General features: G+C 43.1%; 1 protein-coding gene across 4 annotated transcripts; it reads left to right on the forward strand.

Annotated features, from left to right (window-relative positions):
- Window positions 1–5,080: 5,080 nt before the first annotated feature.
- On the forward strand, window positions 5,081–16,938 carry LOC148896569 (protein tyrosine phosphatase type IVA 3-like). Of its 4 annotated transcripts, XM_088998464.1 has the most exons (9): window positions 5,081–5,407; window positions 7,788–8,145; window positions 11,405–11,820; window positions 12,109–12,140; window positions 13,059–13,199; window positions 13,437–13,529; window positions 13,844–13,974; window positions 15,004–15,078; window positions 15,405–16,938. In XM_088998464.1, the coding sequence occupies exons 4-9, from the start codon at window positions 12,126–12,128 to the stop codon at window positions 15,523–15,525; spliced, it is 576 nt and encodes a 191-aa protein (XP_088854590.1). In that variant the 5' UTR covers window positions 5,081–5,407; window positions 7,788–8,145; window positions 11,405–11,820; window positions 12,109–12,125; the 3' UTR covers window positions 15,526–16,938. The 4 variants fall into 4 exon arrangements, with proteins under 4 accessions (XP_088854590.1, XP_088854589.1, XP_088854592.1 ...); XM_088998463.1 differs by lacking the exon at window positions 7,788–8,145; XM_088998466.1 differs by lacking the exons at window positions 7,788–8,145; window positions 12,109–12,140 and having other exon boundaries at window positions 5,082–5,407; window positions 12,998–13,199.
- The last annotated feature ends 270 nt before the right edge of the window (window positions 16,939–17,208 follow it).

Raw genomic sequence — 17,208 nt, forward strand, 5'->3', positions numbered from 1 at the left:
AGGTGTTGGTCGTCGTCATCAGTGGCAGTTAAAAGGACTCCCGGCACGGCCATTCCGTGTCGAGTCATTGAATGTGTTTTCTGCACCCTGTCAGGTTTGTTTCATCTTGGCAGATACTTTGTATTTTTCTGTTTGAATGACTTTAATGTTTTAGATTTTGTTCCTGTTGACTTTATTTTAATACAATTTGTCAAATACAACCTGCTGCTCCCTCCTGCCTGCTTACTTTGGGATCCACCACAATAACCACCTGGCAAACCGTGACATTTTGAGTTACATACTGTGATTGTTTTGTAACTGTGCCCACGGAAATGAACAGGTGCATAAATATTTATTTATTTAATACATTTCTGACTTTGAAACACTTTAGCAGCCCGGTAGTCGAGTGGTTAGCACCGATGAAAAGGTTTCTTTAGCCGTCATCTGTACTTCTTTGAAAGAATATTTCTCCGGGTCCTCCGGTTTCCTCCCACATTCCAAAAACATGCATGGCAGGCTAATTGAACACTCAAAATTGTCCCTAGGTGTGAGAGTGAATGGTTGTTTGTCCCTGTGTGCCTTGCGATTTCGCTCGCAACCAATTCAGGGAGTCCCCCGCCTAGTGCCCGAAGATGGCTGGGATAGGCACCCCCATGACCCTACTGAGGAATAAGCGGTACGGATAATGGATGAATGGCTGAATTTCACAAATATGCCCTTGATATGCCTTTAATTGTTGTAATACACCCTAAAACTGTTGTGGAAAAACTGTCATGCTCTCCTCGATGTGCCCCAAACAGCTTGTTTCAGCAAGGATGTTATTGTCATGTTAACCATTCCATCTCGTTCACCTACATGTTTGTTTCTGGAATGGGCAATTGTATACCAATTCCGAACAGGGGGGGCCTAAATGCAGATTCTGATGCACCACCTGACTTCCCTCTTCAGAGATTCATAGAGAAGAAATATTTTATATAAAGTATAGTGGATTTCAAAGTCTATACATCACTGTCCAAAGTGAAATAGGATTCAGCTCGCCCATGATCCTTGTGAGGATAAAGGTTCCAGAAAATTGTTGGATGGATGGATCCATGGGTATGTGCTGACCACAAATAAACATGACTGTGACAATTTCTTAGTAATAAGACATTGTCCATACGTCTTAGCTGTGGAAAGTAAACCTTGGCCATACGTCTGTGTAAGCTCTCAGTCGTACAGGAGTGGTCCATCGATGAAAAGGTTTCTTCAGCCATCATCTGTACTTCTTTGAAAGCCTCTTTCAAAGAAGTACAGATGACGGCTGAAGAAACCTTTTCATCGATAAACCTTGGCCAGTAAAGCACTGGAAGAAAAATGTGTCTCCCTACTTGTTACTACCTTTATCCATTCTTTATGTTAAGTTGTTGGATTTCACATTAGAAATGCAACAAAATGCCACATGTCCAAGCAATGTGGTTATTTTTCATGCTTTTTTTTAAAGTAGTTCATGTGCTAGATCAGTCACTTTAACCTCCACTCCAAGTGATTGATAGTAAAGAGAGGCCCCAGTCTGGGCCGCTTTAAAAAGGTTGTGCTTGTGTCAGTCTTGTGTCTCCGGCCTGATATAATGTACATACCCCAACCAAGTAAAAAAACAAGCAAACAAATAAACACACACCAGAGACCCCGAATGTATCTTTGTGTAGCGTATTTAGTTAATAGCATGTCAACCTCACAGTGCAGAGGTCCTAGTTTCAACCCTGCTCCGACCTCCCTGTGTGGAATTTCCATCTAAATCTGCGTGGATTTTCTCCGGGTACTATGGTGTCCTCCTACATTGTGAAAACATGCATGGCACGCTGATTGAACCTTAAATTGTCCTGAGGTGAGGTGAGCACAGATGGTTGTTCGTATCTGTGTACCCTGTGATTGGGTGGCAACCGATGAGGGTATCAACTACCTTCATGTCCTCTTTGACCACATCCATAAACCTCCTCTTCGGTCTTCCAAATGTCAGTTAGAAATAATGGGGAAAGAAACCAAAAATTCTACAGAGCAGTACATTGGGGAGACTAAACACATTCTCAAAAAAAGACTATCAAAATCGCAGGGATAATACTAGTGGGCCTCAAAAAGAATCAATTTTCATAAAACAACTAAATCCTTCATTAAACGGGTTTGGTGGGGTGAGGTTCAATTTGGATCGTTCTTACAACAGCCTACTTAGGCAAAATAGGATTAGGAATACTGATGAGGTGATACCGATGGAAGTGGGGCATTCAGGCCAGTCGTTAGTCAGGACAATAGGAACAATCAATGGAGTGGCAGGGAGTAGTCCTCTGCTCCCCCCAACCCGAGAGCAGGGACCTATCATAGCAGAGTCTGGCACCACCATGTCTGGACAGTAGGGATATATATATATATATATATATATATATATATATATATATATATATATATATATATATATATATATATATATATATATATATATATATATAGGGCCTAAACTGCTGACGAAGTTTCTTGGATAAGAAGCGAAACGTCCGAAACCTTCAAAGAAGTACAGATGACGGCTGAAGAAACCTTTTCATCGATGACATCTACAACCCAATAAAAATCTTGGGGCTGAAGATGGCTTCAGTCGAGTACAGAAGAGTTTTTCTCTCAATCAGATTGCAACCTATATGTGCTGTAATGCCAGTATAATCTGCTTTCAGATATACAGGCCAATGTAATTTAAAGTACAGTGAGACCTCAATTAACGAACGCCTTATATTACGAACTTTTCAGCTTACGAACGTCAGATTTATGAAAATTAAAACTTATAATAAGCACTATTTTCATATTACACACCCACCACGGCTGGTCCATCAAGCACACGACCTTCGGATCTAGCGGAGTGATCTTTGGCGGAAGCACACGACCGAACAGCGCTCCAGCCGGCGCTACTTTCCACACCCCCACACGTCGATCGCCTACTTGGAGCTTTTTGCTGATAATTTTACTATGATGGGACCGAAAAAAACCCACCACAGGCACATGTTCAGCCTAAGAAGACACAAAGTCACTGAGAAGAAGGAGATAATTGAAAAACACGAACGAGGTGTTCATTTGTGTGATTTAGGGACCGAGCACGGCTAAGTCAACCATTGCTACCATAATCCGGAACAGAGAAGCCATCAAAGGTGCATCTGTTGCAAAAGGTGTTTCCGTGCTCTCAAAGCGACGGTCTTGGGCAATCGAAGAAGTTGAAAAACTTCTGTTAATTTGGATTAACGAAAAGCACCTATCCGGCGAAAGCGTAAGTAAAGCTATTTTATGCGAGAAAGCACGGCTATTTCACGCCGATATCGCCATGCGCCAACCTGGAAGTTCGGCGCTTATTGAGGATTTTAAAGCCAGTAACAGAACATCTGAGAAGGAGATGGTTGCAGCATCAAGTGAGCTCATAAAGGCAATGTTGGAAGAGTGGAATGAAGTGCAGGCTTTTACCGAACAGTTCCATTCAGAAAAGACTGGCTATGACAATCATCAACATGATGAACAATAATATGATGCCTCAGCTTCGTAAGACCTTACAAGTCAGAAAGCAACAGGTGTCAATTAAGAGGTTTTTAATCAGCAAAAATGATGAGGAGTCTCCAAAGAAAAAAGAAGAGAAGCCACACCAGAGGTTAAGTTACCAACAGTCCGTCTGTGTAAGCTCTCAGTCGTACAGGAGTGGTCCATCGATGAGAAGGTTTCTTCAGCCGTCATCTGTACAAAAGTGAAGGTTTCGGACGTTTCGCCTTGACCTATCCAAGAGGCTTCGTCAGCGAACTAAAGTAAATAAAGTGACTTTATGATACAATGCAGTGTATTTCTTTCATTTCAATACAATAGCACATTTATTATACATAGAATAAGGTATGTTGTGTGTAGTTTTAAGGCTTATTTAGTTGTATATTTAAGTATATTTTATGGAAACCCGGGAACGGAGTATTCCCATTTTAATGGTTTCCTATGGTAATTATTTTTTTAGATACACACTCTTTGCCTTACACACTCTGTCTGGGAACCAATTAAGTTCGTAATTTGAGGTCTCACTGTATTAGAAGCGAGCACTTGATGATGCTATTGCAAAACACATCTGCAGGAATCTTCACACATTAAATTCTTTATTAATCCGCATTTACGAATATGGTGTTTATTTTTCACATCATATTAGATCAATATTTGGAACTACCAAACCCACTCCCACTCAATTACCTCTTGTCACATCTCCCAGAGAGGGGCACACCAGGTACAAATTTCCCATACAACTAACATTGATTTTATGTCATGATGCCAAGCCTTTATTGTGTCATGTGCTGCTGTCACATACTGCATAATGCACATTCCAATCCATCCCAGTGACATAGTCTTATGTCTTTAAAGAATCCAGACATTCATTCCTTTTTCACGTTAGGGTAAAAGCGGGTCTGAAAATGCCTGACACTGAATGAGTGAAGGCGTGGATTAAGTTGGATACATTCCTATTGAGGCACGTGTATCAGATGCACGGCTGGTACTTGTTAAAATACACCCTAATTTCTTTTTTTAAGTGACAAAATCCATCACGTCTTGCCAAACTGCCTCCCAAAACAGATGTTTTTTGAAAGCTTCATAAAAATATCAATGGAAGGGGTTTTCTGCTCTTTGTGTCTGTGAGAAACAGTTTTAAACAACAGCAAGGTTGCAGAAAATAACAAAAACAACAAGCAACCCTTCTCTGGTGATAGTTAATGCCAAATAGTGCATTCAAAGGTTTGACTTGTCTAACCTGTCTGGCAGCTCGAAGTGCTGTCTATTTTTAGAAGGAGGAACAAAACCTGAGGAGGCACAACCTAGGAGAGCAAGGTTTATTTTCATTGTATATTTTCTGCAGATTACTTCCAACTGTTGAAGAATTATTAGTTAGCATTTATTAATCAACGGTTCTTTTTGGAATACGGAACCACACTATTGTCAGAATGGCTAACCAAGTACAGTACCTGCAAGGTGGAAGAGAAGAGAAGGGAAGGGAAGGAACGGAAAGGAAATGAAAGGGAGGGAAGAAAGGGGCGAAGTGGATGGGGAGGAGGCGGCGAGGGGAGGAGTGAGCCTCTTCTCCCTCTAAGAGCATTAACTGTCGAGTGTTCTGGCGGTGACAGGACTGTCAGGGTCAGATGGCTGCTCAGCCTGATTACACCGGCTCACCGTATATCCTCGCTTACTATACTACATACTGCCAAGCTAGCACGTTGGAGTTGTGCGGCGCGTTTCGCTTCTTTTCTCGGGGAGGCAGAGGCAGCTCAGCGTCATTCTGGAAGGAGCTACAGGTGGTTGAACAAAACTGCTAAGACCACCACCGTTTTCTGCTGGACGTTGTAGCGAGAACCACGCGTGTAACGTCTCTCGGGTGAGATGACACGGAGCAATTAAAGCGGTAAGGGAAATTCTCACCAGATACTCTGTTGTCGCTGACCTCCCGAGACGGATACTTAACTTTGCAGGTTGTTGCCATCTCGAAGCTAATGCGTCACGCATGCACGTGGATATAAATACTGTACGCCCGTGTGTATTCGGTGTCAAAGGGGTTTTACGAACAGACGAGCCGCAACGTCTGCGATATTGTAGCGTTGTAGCCGTTGAGGAAAGAGTACACACGACTGAATGTGGAGACGTGTTTATTCCAACGGCTAACAAGTGGATCTATCTCAAAAAGAAAATGCAGTGAAATATATCTAACATAAACCCGCCCCTGCGATTGGCTGGCAACCAATTCAGGGTGTCCCTGAATGCTGAGATAGGCTCCAGCAACAGTATGGAAAATGAGATGAAATAAACCCGCCCCCTCCCGTGCACCTGCTGGGTGAGATGCCTGGTCGTAGTGCCCGCCACACAGCCCCCCCCCCCCCCCCCCCCCACACTCAGAAGGAAGGTTAAGGTGAAAATTTGCAGGGGGCTTGACCAGCCTGCCACAACGACTATGCAGTTCGTCGTTCGGTGGTGAAGGTGAAGTCATTCGGGAAGGTGATCCGGGTGAGACCTGAGTGGGGGAACTACACCCCGCGACGTAGGGACCTGGGCCCTGGGCCAGCAAACGTCCTCGCCTGCAACTAAATGAGCCAGTTTGAGTCTGTCTATTGCTGTCCCTTCACCAACCCATATCGAGCACAAAACTCTTTTCAACGTGTTCGAGCACTCTAAATGGGCCATCGTACGGCGGCCGGAGGGGAGAGCGGTGGGCATTGTGACGCACAAAGACAAACCGGGCTGACCTAAGAGCAGACGGAACAAATATTTTGGGGACGCAGTGGTGAAAGAAGGTGTGTGGCATCACCGGTGCGCACCGTGGCTTTGATCTTAACCTGCCTCTGGTGTTGCTGGACATCCGCTCCACGCTAAAGCCCGACATCAACTTGACTCCAGCGGAGCTGGTATACGGCGCCAGTTTACGCCTGCCTGGTGAGCTGCTCAACCCGACCGACCCTACGACTGTCGACGTCAATGATCTTCTCACCCGCCTGCGGCAGTTTGCGCTGGCTCTGCGGCCCCGGCCGCCGCGAACATCGCACCAACCGACGCACGTGGATCCAGCACTCCTAACATGTACGCATGCCTTCCTGCGGTGTGATCGGGTGCGCAAGCCCCTCCAGCCCCCTTACGATCGCCCGTATCCCATCCTCTCCCGCGGTGAGAAGACGTTCCGGATTCAAATCAACGGCCGCGAGGATAGTCTCCATCGACCGACTCAAACCGGCAGTCGTAGAGCACATGTTGCCGTGTTCCCGAACATCGACATCGGCCACCCCACCAACAACGCCCCCCCATGTCCGGTGATCGACCTTCTTCGTGCCTTTCCTCTCGGTGTGGCCGAACGACCCGGAGCGGCAGACGTGTGCACTTCCCAGAGCGGCTCACCTCCTACCAGCTCTTCTGAGCGCGTCCGGCTCGTTTTTTCCTGCGTCGCCTTCCCCGACTTCAGATCCAGGAGGTGCAATCCAGAAACGTGCGACCCAGGACGACAGAAATGCGCGGGCTATCTCTGCCGAGGTCGTGGAGAACAGGGGGACTGTTTCCGGCTACCTAGTGGTCCGATCGACCATAGTGAGGAGATGTGTGCAACCCTGCGAAGGAGGGCGGGGCCCGACCCTCCATCCCACATGGACGTGGTCAAATCTCCTGGCCGGAATCGGAAAAGATTTGCCTGGGTGTGCCTGTGGACTTTGGCGTGCTGACATGCCACGCATGCAGCTGCCCACTTCCTGACGTCCTTTCGTAACCCAGGCCAGACAAACTTGGTCCCAAGTAGTAGCCCTGACGCCAGGATGTGAGAGGGAATGAATAGAATCAAAAATTCGCCTATGCCACTCCAGCGGAACCACGTGACGAGTGCGACCCGTAGACACATCGAGAGCGGGACCCCCTTCACACAGTGCCACCTCATCAAGCTTCAGAGCCGTGCCTGCTGTCTTGAGTTCGTGGATGTCCGGATCCTCAGATTGGGCGGTGGCCATCTCTGAAAAATCCACCCCGAGCTGGACCGGACACACTATTGCGTGTGACAAGCAATCGGCCACAGGGTTACATTTGCCGGCCAAGTGCCGAATGTTTGTCGTAAATTCTGAAATGGCTGCTAAATGTCGTTGCTGTCGGGCCGACCACGGTTCAGTAACCTTCGACATGGCGAATGTTATTGGTTTGTGATGCACATATGCGGTGAACCGGCGCACCTCGAGGAGGAAACGAAAATGGCGCGTTGCAAGATAGAGTGATAACAACTCTCTGTCGAAAACACTATATTTGCGTTCGTTATCTTGCAGATTCCGACTGAAAAATGCAAGGGGCTGCCATTCGTTTTCCACAAGCTGCTCGACCACAGCCCCTATGGCAACATCAGACGCATCAGTAGTCAAGGCCACCTGTGCGGTTGAGATCGGGTGGACCAGAAGAGTTGCACCCGCGAGAGCTTCCTTGGCTCGTTGAAAGGACTGTGCTCGTTACGGGGGCCACTCGACGGGGTCATTAGCCTTCTTTTTTCTCAAGGCGCCGTAGAGGGGTTGTAGCAGTCGGCTGCGTGAGGGAGGAACCGGTTGTAAAAATTAACCATGCCCAAAAACTCCTGCAGAGCCTTAACTGTGGCCGAGCGGGGGAAATCCACAACTGTCTGCACTTTGGCAGGTAAGGAGATGGCACCCTGTGGAGAAATGCGGTGCCCCAAAAAATTGATCTCGGACAGACCAAATTGGCACTTCACAGGCTTAACGATAAGGCCGTGCGAATCAAGACGCTTGAAAACATTCGTTAAGTGCGACAGGTGTTCCTCCGGTGAAGGGCTGGACACAAGGATGTCATCAAGATAGACAAATACAAAATCGAGGCCTCGCAAGACTGAGTCCATCAGTCTTTGAAATGTCTGTGCTGCCCCCTTCAGTCCAAAAGGCATGCGGAGAAATTCAAAAAAGCCAAATGGGGTTATCACCGCAGTTTTCGGCACATCCTCTGCCCGTACCGGCACCTGGTGATAACCGCGAACTAAATCAACTTTAGAAAAAATCAAGGCGCCGGCCAAACGTGCGGAAAAGTCTTGGATGTGCGGAATGGGGTAACAGTCATGTGTGGTTATAGAAGCCAAGAATCATCACTTTTGGGCACCATGTGTAATGGTGAGGACCATGGGCTGTTGGAACGCCTCACGATGCCCTAGCGCTCCATCGTCGCGAACTCCCCTTTCGCCATTGCCAATTTTGCCGCGTCGAGGCGACGAGTTTCTTTAATCATAATACTATAGCTCATTTATTATACATACAATAAGGTATATTTTGTGTAATTTTAAGGCTTAGAAAATTTGAAAGTAGAAAATTATGTTTTATGGGGACCTGGGAACAGATTATTCTCATTTTAATGGTTTCCTATGCGAAATTAATTTTTGGGATACACACTTTTCACCTTATACACTCTGTCTGGGAACCAATTAAGTTCGTAAGCCAAGGTCCCACTATATACAGTAAAGTCTCGTTATATCGATATTCAAGGGAGTCTGAAAAAATATCGCTATAACCGGGACTATCGATATATCCGACCCTGTTTGCATGTAATTTTCTCCGTGCGTGCATAGAAATAGTATCGATATAACCGGGACTATCGATATATCCGATATCGATATAACGAGACTTTACTGTATATATATATATGTGTGTGTATATATATATATATATATACACACACACACAAAAGATATCGTGGTCATAGATATATATACAGTGGTACCTCGGTTCTCGACCATAATTCGTTCCAGGACCCTGTTCGAAAAGCGATTTTTTTTTTTTTTTTTTTTTTTTTTCGAACACCGAAACCACCTCTTTGCTCCTGTCACTTGCGAGTTGACAGCGGGGGAGGGAGGGCGGAGCTGCCTCTCCCGGCCGTTCTCTACCTGCTGTCAATTCTATAATCACGGACACGGGGCATTTATACGGTTCGCGATCACCTCGCCAATGCCGGATGATTGACTCAACTCGCCACCCTACCTGGACTCTTCCTTCGATGCGCGAGTGTATCCGGTCCGAGATATTTTCCCTGCTTCCCGTAAATTTATGTCATCTTCCGGGATTGCGTCATTTTGCACCCTCGTGTGCCATTTGCTTTTTGGCGTAGTAAGTGGGTAACAAATCGCTACGAGCCACGTTGACTCCACTTTCTCAGCGGGTTTCAAAACTCTGAAGTACACTTTTGAGTCAAGATGTAGTCCGAAGCATGCTTCTGATTGGCTGTCGGTGCAGAGTATGCAAATTGCCAAACGAACGTTCGTTTGGCAATTTGCGAGAGGATTTAACAAACATTGTGTGTCATAATTTTTCGCGTCTTCGAACGTTCGTTATATATATATATATATATATATATATATATATATATATATATATATATATATATATATATATATATATATATATATATATGCAACGTTTGCGTTGTGTTGCCTGCTTAACACTACGAGGACTCCACTTTCTCAGTGGCTTTCAAAACTCTGAAGTACACTTTTGAGTCAGGGTATAGTCCGAAGCATATATATATATACTTTGATATATTTATATATAGTATGTGTGTATGTGAAGGCAAAAGCCGAAAGGAAAAGAAGAAGATAGTTTGAGTGTATGATATATCATATATTTGTCTCACATTAGAGAAATTCCCAATTCACTGCAGCAAAGATATGAAAGGAAAAGGAAAGAAAAAAGAAGTCGTAGAACATTTACATACTAAAGGCTTTCTTATTCGAATTTTATGGTAGAGGCTGTCGAACCCCCAAAACTGATTCACCAAATGAAGAGTCGACCATGTATTTTGATCAATTTATCCAGGAATACAGATTACACTCAATGTTTAATATACATCTTGTTTCACCAGTGAATGTTCTCATTTATTTTATGGGGATGTTGTTTTGAAACTTGTGAATATTATGAAGTAGAAAAAGATAATACAGTATAAAATATGTATATAAAGTATGGAAAGGCAGCCACTCTCGCGGCGCCATATTGAAGTAAAAACTGCAAAGAACAAAATAATATAATATGACACAACACGACAGACAAATGTCATTCAATCTGAAGCACTTTTCTGCGCCCTCTTTGTTGTCTGACGCGGTTATAGATGAAAGGAGAGGATAAGTGTCCTTTTTACCAGTGGATCAGGGACGTCATGCTGCAAATGTGCACAAGTCAGCTACAAGCTAAATATTCAAAGCAACCACAGAGTTATAGCATCCATTGACAAAAAGGATTGGCTCACATCTCCTGTTCCACGTAATCCGCTTCAATTCCAAACTGTGACTCCCAATTTCACATACGCATTCTTTTTAGAAACATTTGTGCGATACAGGCCTATCAGAACTGTTTCAAATGTTCACTTCATCTCTCTCTGAAAGTAGCAATCAAAACGTAGAATTATTGAAACACATTTTAAGTTGTTATTATTACATTGTGTGATACAATATGAGGAGTCCTTCATGGCCTGTGAGTGTAAACTACACTGACAGGAAATAATCACTGGATAATAACTAAATATAGATGGTCAACAACCTAGAATAGATGACACTGCTGTGGAACAGACACTGTCGTCTATTGAGTAATATGTGAGTAATTTGCCATGTGACAGGGTGCTTGTCCCTACTTGTGTTTGTGTGTGTGTGTGTTTGCCAGAGGTGATCACAGATTACTCAGATTACCCTTTCGACTTTCCCTGGCTGTTTGGTTGAGTCCTTGCACACGTGAATCAGGGAAGAGATTCACATTCAATCACATTGCCACAAATTTATCCGATAATGTAGTGTCCTTACTAAATTAATATTTCGACCATAACTGTCCTATTTGTGACGAAAGATTTGTATGTGGGAGTGACATTGTCAAATTTTGCAGTTATGTTTTGTTAATTTTTGTCTCAACAGAACCACTGGTTGATGGCGTTTGTGCGCCAAAGTGGTGACTACTGCCACGCCCAACACATGTAGACCCAACCAATGATGTATTTGAGCCATGCAGTTGAGGGACCGTGAAGTCTGAAAAAAAATTGTGCCTGGAAAAACAAGCCATCTGATGGGGTAACAAGTGGGGCCTCCAAGTTTAAGTGGAGAAGGACCGGAAGACCTTCACTTGCAGAGCATAAGGGACTGCAAAGAACTGATATCAGTTTTGTGATCTTAAAACACATTGTTGCCTAGTGGGCGACGTAAAACTGATGGGGTAAAATATTGTCCTCCATTTGGAAATTATCTTTCTTAAATTTCAACATTTACATCCACCCAACCGTCCAACGATTCAACCACCCATTGAAGTCTCAGCAGCAATACAGCTGAAAATAAAGGTAAGAGGTTTCATCAATGTGATGTTCACATTTTTAAAAATAACTACTGTATGCACCATTTTTAACACTACGCTATATTCTTGATTTCATTGTTTGGAAACAAAGTGAATTGTTTGTTGATCAATGTAACTTTCAATGTCATCCGTCTGTTTATCAGCACTCTAACTAAAATAGTTACTGCAAACACGTTGGGGCATGCAAGGCCTCCGTCTGTGATTGCGGCATTTTAAATTGCATTCCAAACTGTTAACACATTCTTGTTATCTCATGTCCCTTATTTGCATACAGGAACATGATTAGACAGTATGACACCGTACAAGGTAACACTCGGTTGGTATTGTCACATTTCACATTTTTCGTTTTTCTTAAAAATTCTGCATGTTTCAAATTTAAGTGGAAGTTCCACTGTGCTTGACCTAAATAAAGGTAGAATAAATTTCGCTGTCAGCGAATAGGAAGCCTGGTGGTCCAAAGCTGCGATACAAAGACCAGCTTAAACAGACTCTAAAGAACTGCAACATCAAGTCCAGCGATCTGGAGTCTGCTGCAGCTAACAGGCCACTCTAGCGTTCCTTATGCCACGAAGGGGTGACGCACCTTGAAGACAAACGCACCCAGAGGAGGATCGTGCGGCACCAGCAGACACCTTTGTGCTGCTCCAGTACAGGGCCGGCAGCCTGGTCCGGGCCTCACATGTCCTGAATGCGGCAGGATCTGTGGCTCAAGAATCAGGCTTCATAGTCATCTACAGTGGCATCGCCGCCAGCAACAATAACCACTGTCCAATACCCACATAAAAAATGGGGTAACAAGTGGGGCCTCCAAGGGGGAGGGAGGGAGGGGGGAGAGGGGGAGAGAACAAATATAATGCCATTATCGGAAATAATCGCCCCACCCAAAAAAACATCATTCTATGATAGTTAACATCTGCAGGACATTACATTATAGGTCCAACAGTGGAATTTTCCCCAGTTTGGTTGAGCTTTTCTATTATAGTGGACTTTGTCACAGGATTCAAATAGGGATTAATTGCCAGCAAAACCAAAACTCAATGCACGGACAGACGCACGCACGCACACACATACACACACACACACACACACACACATAGTAGGATGATTCTTTCACTTGAATAATAATGTGTTGTTTGTACTTGAAATTTCTTTTGTGACAGCAGTCCTGGAATCTTTCTGACACTGACAGCCTTCAATTATATCTCACTTGATATGTATGGTTAGAACTCTTCCCTGGACAACTGTGGGCAAAAAGTCAAACAGGTCATCATGAACCGTCCAGCTCCTGTGGAACTGTGCCACAACCACATGCGTTTTCTTATCACACACAATCCAACAGACAGCACCCTGGGCTCTTTCACGGAGGTAACATTCTTTGTTTCAAACAATGCCAAAAACGGCAACATATTTTTTGTTGCATATGGTTAAAAAGTGGTCAAGTGATGCAATTCCTCCCTCATGATCAGACGATATATATCGGTTTAACACATAATAATCACGTGCGACAAACGTATGTGATTTAAGTAAATCCAAAGATTTTTTTTCCTATATTACTGAGGAAATAAAGTTGCAAGACTAAATTGATCTATCATTGTGTTCCAGGACCTAAAACGATTCGGAGTCACAACAGTGGTTCGAGTGTGTGACATTACATATGACAAAACACCACTGGAGAAAGATGGCATTACCGTGGTGGTGAGGACAAACCTGTGTAAACACATATACACCAGTCACAATATTTTAGGTACATCAGAAAATTTCATCTCCCACGCTTGCTGACTAGTGTACACCTCTCACTGATTCACTTTCACATACTGCTGGCAGTGCTCCCTTTTTCAGTCTGTGCCAATATGATGTTGTCATCAAAAATAAACGAATACATAAAGAATGCACAAGTCAAAAATGTCCCCATGAAAACAAGTCATCGCAATCAAGTTTTAAGTATTGGCATGGACACATACTGTATACTGGTACGAGTATATGAAGGTTTCTCACTGCTTCTCATTTAGGACTGGCCATTTGATGATGGTGCCCCACCCCCCAGTATACTAGTTGATGACTGGGTGAGTTTACTCAAGAAGAAGTTTCAGGAGGAACCTGGGTGCTGTGTGGCTGTTCACTGTGTGGCAGGCCTCGGAAGGTGAGCTAGACCTCAAATGAGACTCAGTTTGAACAGTACCTAATGCACACATATGATTACAACATTACTGTCAGACATTTCTAAATGTTGCTACAAATTAATTTAATTTACTGTAAATGTCGCGCTCTCCACTATGGTAAGGGAGATACGGTGTTGTGGGATTCAGAAAAAAAAAAACACAAGACAAACGGTGGTGTACGTCTTGACTCAACCGTGGTTTACTTCGAATGCCAACGTGTGCGCACAACAACTTCCTGTCCAACAATTTAAATCGGTCCGACACGAAACACTAAACAAAGCAGGCGTTCCTTGTTTAAATAAACATGTCACATACTCCCCCTCAAAATAGATGTTGTCCCCAACATATGTACTAGTAAATACATAAATGCGCTGGGCGACATACCCAAAACAATTACGCACAGTATTATAAACTGCATCAAAATATAAACTATAGTAATGAACTGTTTACAGACTGGAACTCTTTTCATCCATTCTGTTTAAGTTATAATAATCAACAGTTTACAGCTAAAAAGGTGAAAACCCTGCCACCTCACTTTTGGTACAGTTGTAAGCATAAACTAAATTGTTTAGTGAGTCTTTCCAGTTACTCTTTTTTTCTCTGTCAGTGTCTTTAACATCTGGATCAGTGTTCGATTAAATCGTTCAACCTGTCCATTTCCCTGTGGGTGGTAGGGAGTTGTCCTTGAACCTGCAACCCCACAGTATTCCTTTAGTTTAGTTGTTGCAAAAAGTTGATTTTCGAATTCACCACCCTGGTCACGGTGAAGCCAAAGGGGAAACCCAAACTTTAAGGCATAGTCATTAAAGATTTTGTCTGCCGCTGTTTTGCCAGATTTGGACATTGTAGCATAAACTTGAGAAAAAATGTGTAAAATGGTCTACGAGCACAACATAAATGTGAGGATGGGCTTTGAGTTCAAAGTGTCACTGTTCTTAGACATTGACAAAGAATGTTTATTTATCATATAAACGTATTATAATTGTGCTTTTGTCTATATGTCCGTACAGGGCTCCCGTGCTGGTTGCACTGGCTTTGATTGAGAGTGGAATGAAGTATGAAGATGCTATTCAACTTATCCGACAGTTAGTACATTCCAACTATATTTTTAATTAAGTAATTAGATCCGAGAAATAATGTGATAGGGATCAATCACAACAACTTGTTTATAACCTCAAATCTGCAGTCAGAATATTGAGGCTACCTGGACCTCATGCTCTTTGGGGATGTAAGAACATTACTAATAAGCAGTTTTTTTGTTTAAACGAAGCACAAAACTATTCTTCATTTTTTTACTCTGTAAATACATTTGAAAACTTTCAAAATAATGCCTACATCCGGAATTATAATTTATCTGAAATCACTAAATTCCCATCTCAACTTTTTTTTTTTTTTTTTTTTTTTGTTAAAGGAAGCGACGTGGAGCCATCAACAGTAAACAACTAACTTACCTGGAGAAGTATCGATCCAAGCAACGACTTCGCTTTAAAGATTCTCATACCCACAAGAACAAGAAATGTTGCATTATGTGAAGACATAGTCAGTCACAATTTGGGGGCAAAAGAAGATTGTTATACTCTTTAGAGGCCTTGCCTAGGAAGTAATGCTTTTTGTTACCTTACATTCACTATAATCCACTCTTTTCCCTGTAATTACTGTACGTTGGGTCTATAAAAAGAGTATTACATTTTGGATGTTTGCTTTGGTAGCTCAACCAGCGATGAGGGAATGGAAAAAGTGGGCAAATCTGATTGTTGAGGCTTGGTGAGGTTGCTTGGTAACAGACAATGGTGTTCACTGAAGAAAGTGTGGGTTAATCTTGCAGTTTGTGATTTGAAGAAGATTGTAGTTGTTGTACAGATATTCCCTATAATTTATAGAGATCTATTTTTTATTATTATTAAATGCCCCAAAGTTGTCTAACTTAAAACAATTGAGAGAAAAAAAGAATACCTGAAGGGCTCATCATGTACAAGATGTATTTCAAATGAAAATCTTAATGCTGTAAGCAAATTGGTACCCATAAAGCCTTCTCTCGTTTTCACAACTAACAGCCAATGATTGATTGTTTACATTTCAGAGCGTGCATTTTGTCCTCCATCTACAACTGATCGGTTTTATAGCGAAGGTTTAGGTATAAACAATATGTCAACAACAACCATACATGTAGACATCCGTGAGTGACCGAAAATGAGACTAAAAGAGAAAATTATAATAGTCATAATAAATCAAAATTAACTTGGGACATCCATCATTTTTTCAGGCCAAACAAAACTATAATGATGAGTCGCCCAGACCGTCGTGTTATTTTGAATGGGTTTTCTTCACTGCTTTGTCCTTCATTCATCAACAGTCATTAAAATGGACATCTGTCATTGATGGACTGACGGGCTTTCTGTCAGTACAGACAAAAGTCCCGCCTCTGGCTTTTAAATTGCGGAATCTTATAAAACAACAACAAACTCACGAACCAGGCCATGACAAAAATTATGGTACATTTTGAGTTGTTTCATTGCATACATATTTGAGGCAGTGAATGCAATTAACATTTTTTTGAACTTTCTAAGAAATGTTTGCCACTCACAAGGCATTTTGGCCCACTCTTCCTGCTCAAACTGCTCCAGTTGTCCCAGGATTGAAACCTGATCTCTCCAGGTGGCATGTTTCATTTCCTGTCACAGCTGTTCCGATGAATTTTGATCAAGACACATAGCAACTGTGACAGGTTGTAAATTATCGTATTTCCTATTTTGGTTACATTCGCGTAGTTCTATTGGTTTACAAATGATATATATCGAAAATGTTTATTTAAACATGGAACGCCTGCTTCGGTTCATGTTTCGTGTCGGACCGATTTAGATCGTTGGACCGGAAATTGTTGTGCGCGTACGTTTGCATTAGATCGGGGCATTCGAAGTAAACCACTGTTGAGTCAAGACGTATCACATTGCTTGTCTTGTGTTTTTTTTCTGGATCCCACAACACCGTATCTCCCTTACTATAGTGGAGAGCGCAACATTTTGGAGGCACCGCTGGGATATTTGCGTTCGAGTGTTGTCTACTCGCCGTGGGTAGAAGCTCGCGCCGAATATCCCCAATCAACCCAGTCGGAGTGGCGTCGCCGTTTACTGGTTTGTTTCTACATGTGCTCTAGTTGCATCTCTGTGCGTACAGCCACCACTAGAGGGCACTGGAAGACTTTGAAGTGAATCCGG

The sequence above is a fragment of the Hippocampus bargibanti genome, linkage group LG06, assembly GCF_051943395.1.
Source record: "Hippocampus bargibanti isolate YZ-2025 linkage group LG06, ASM5194339v1, whole genome shotgun sequence".
Lineage (NCBI taxonomy): Eukaryota > Metazoa > Chordata > Actinopteri > Syngnathiformes > Syngnathidae > Hippocampus > Hippocampus bargibanti.

Coding starts and splice junctions, on each gene's coding strand:
- LOC148896569 (XM_088998464.1), top strand. Junction 13,530..13,843: donor AAGATGGCATTACCGTGGTG/GTGAGGACAAAC, acceptor CTTCTCATTTAG/GACTGGCCATTTGATGATGG. Junction 13,975..15,003: donor TGTGTGGCAGGCCTCGGAAG/GTGAGCTAGACC, acceptor ATGTCCGTACAG/GGCTCCCGTGCTGGTTGCAC.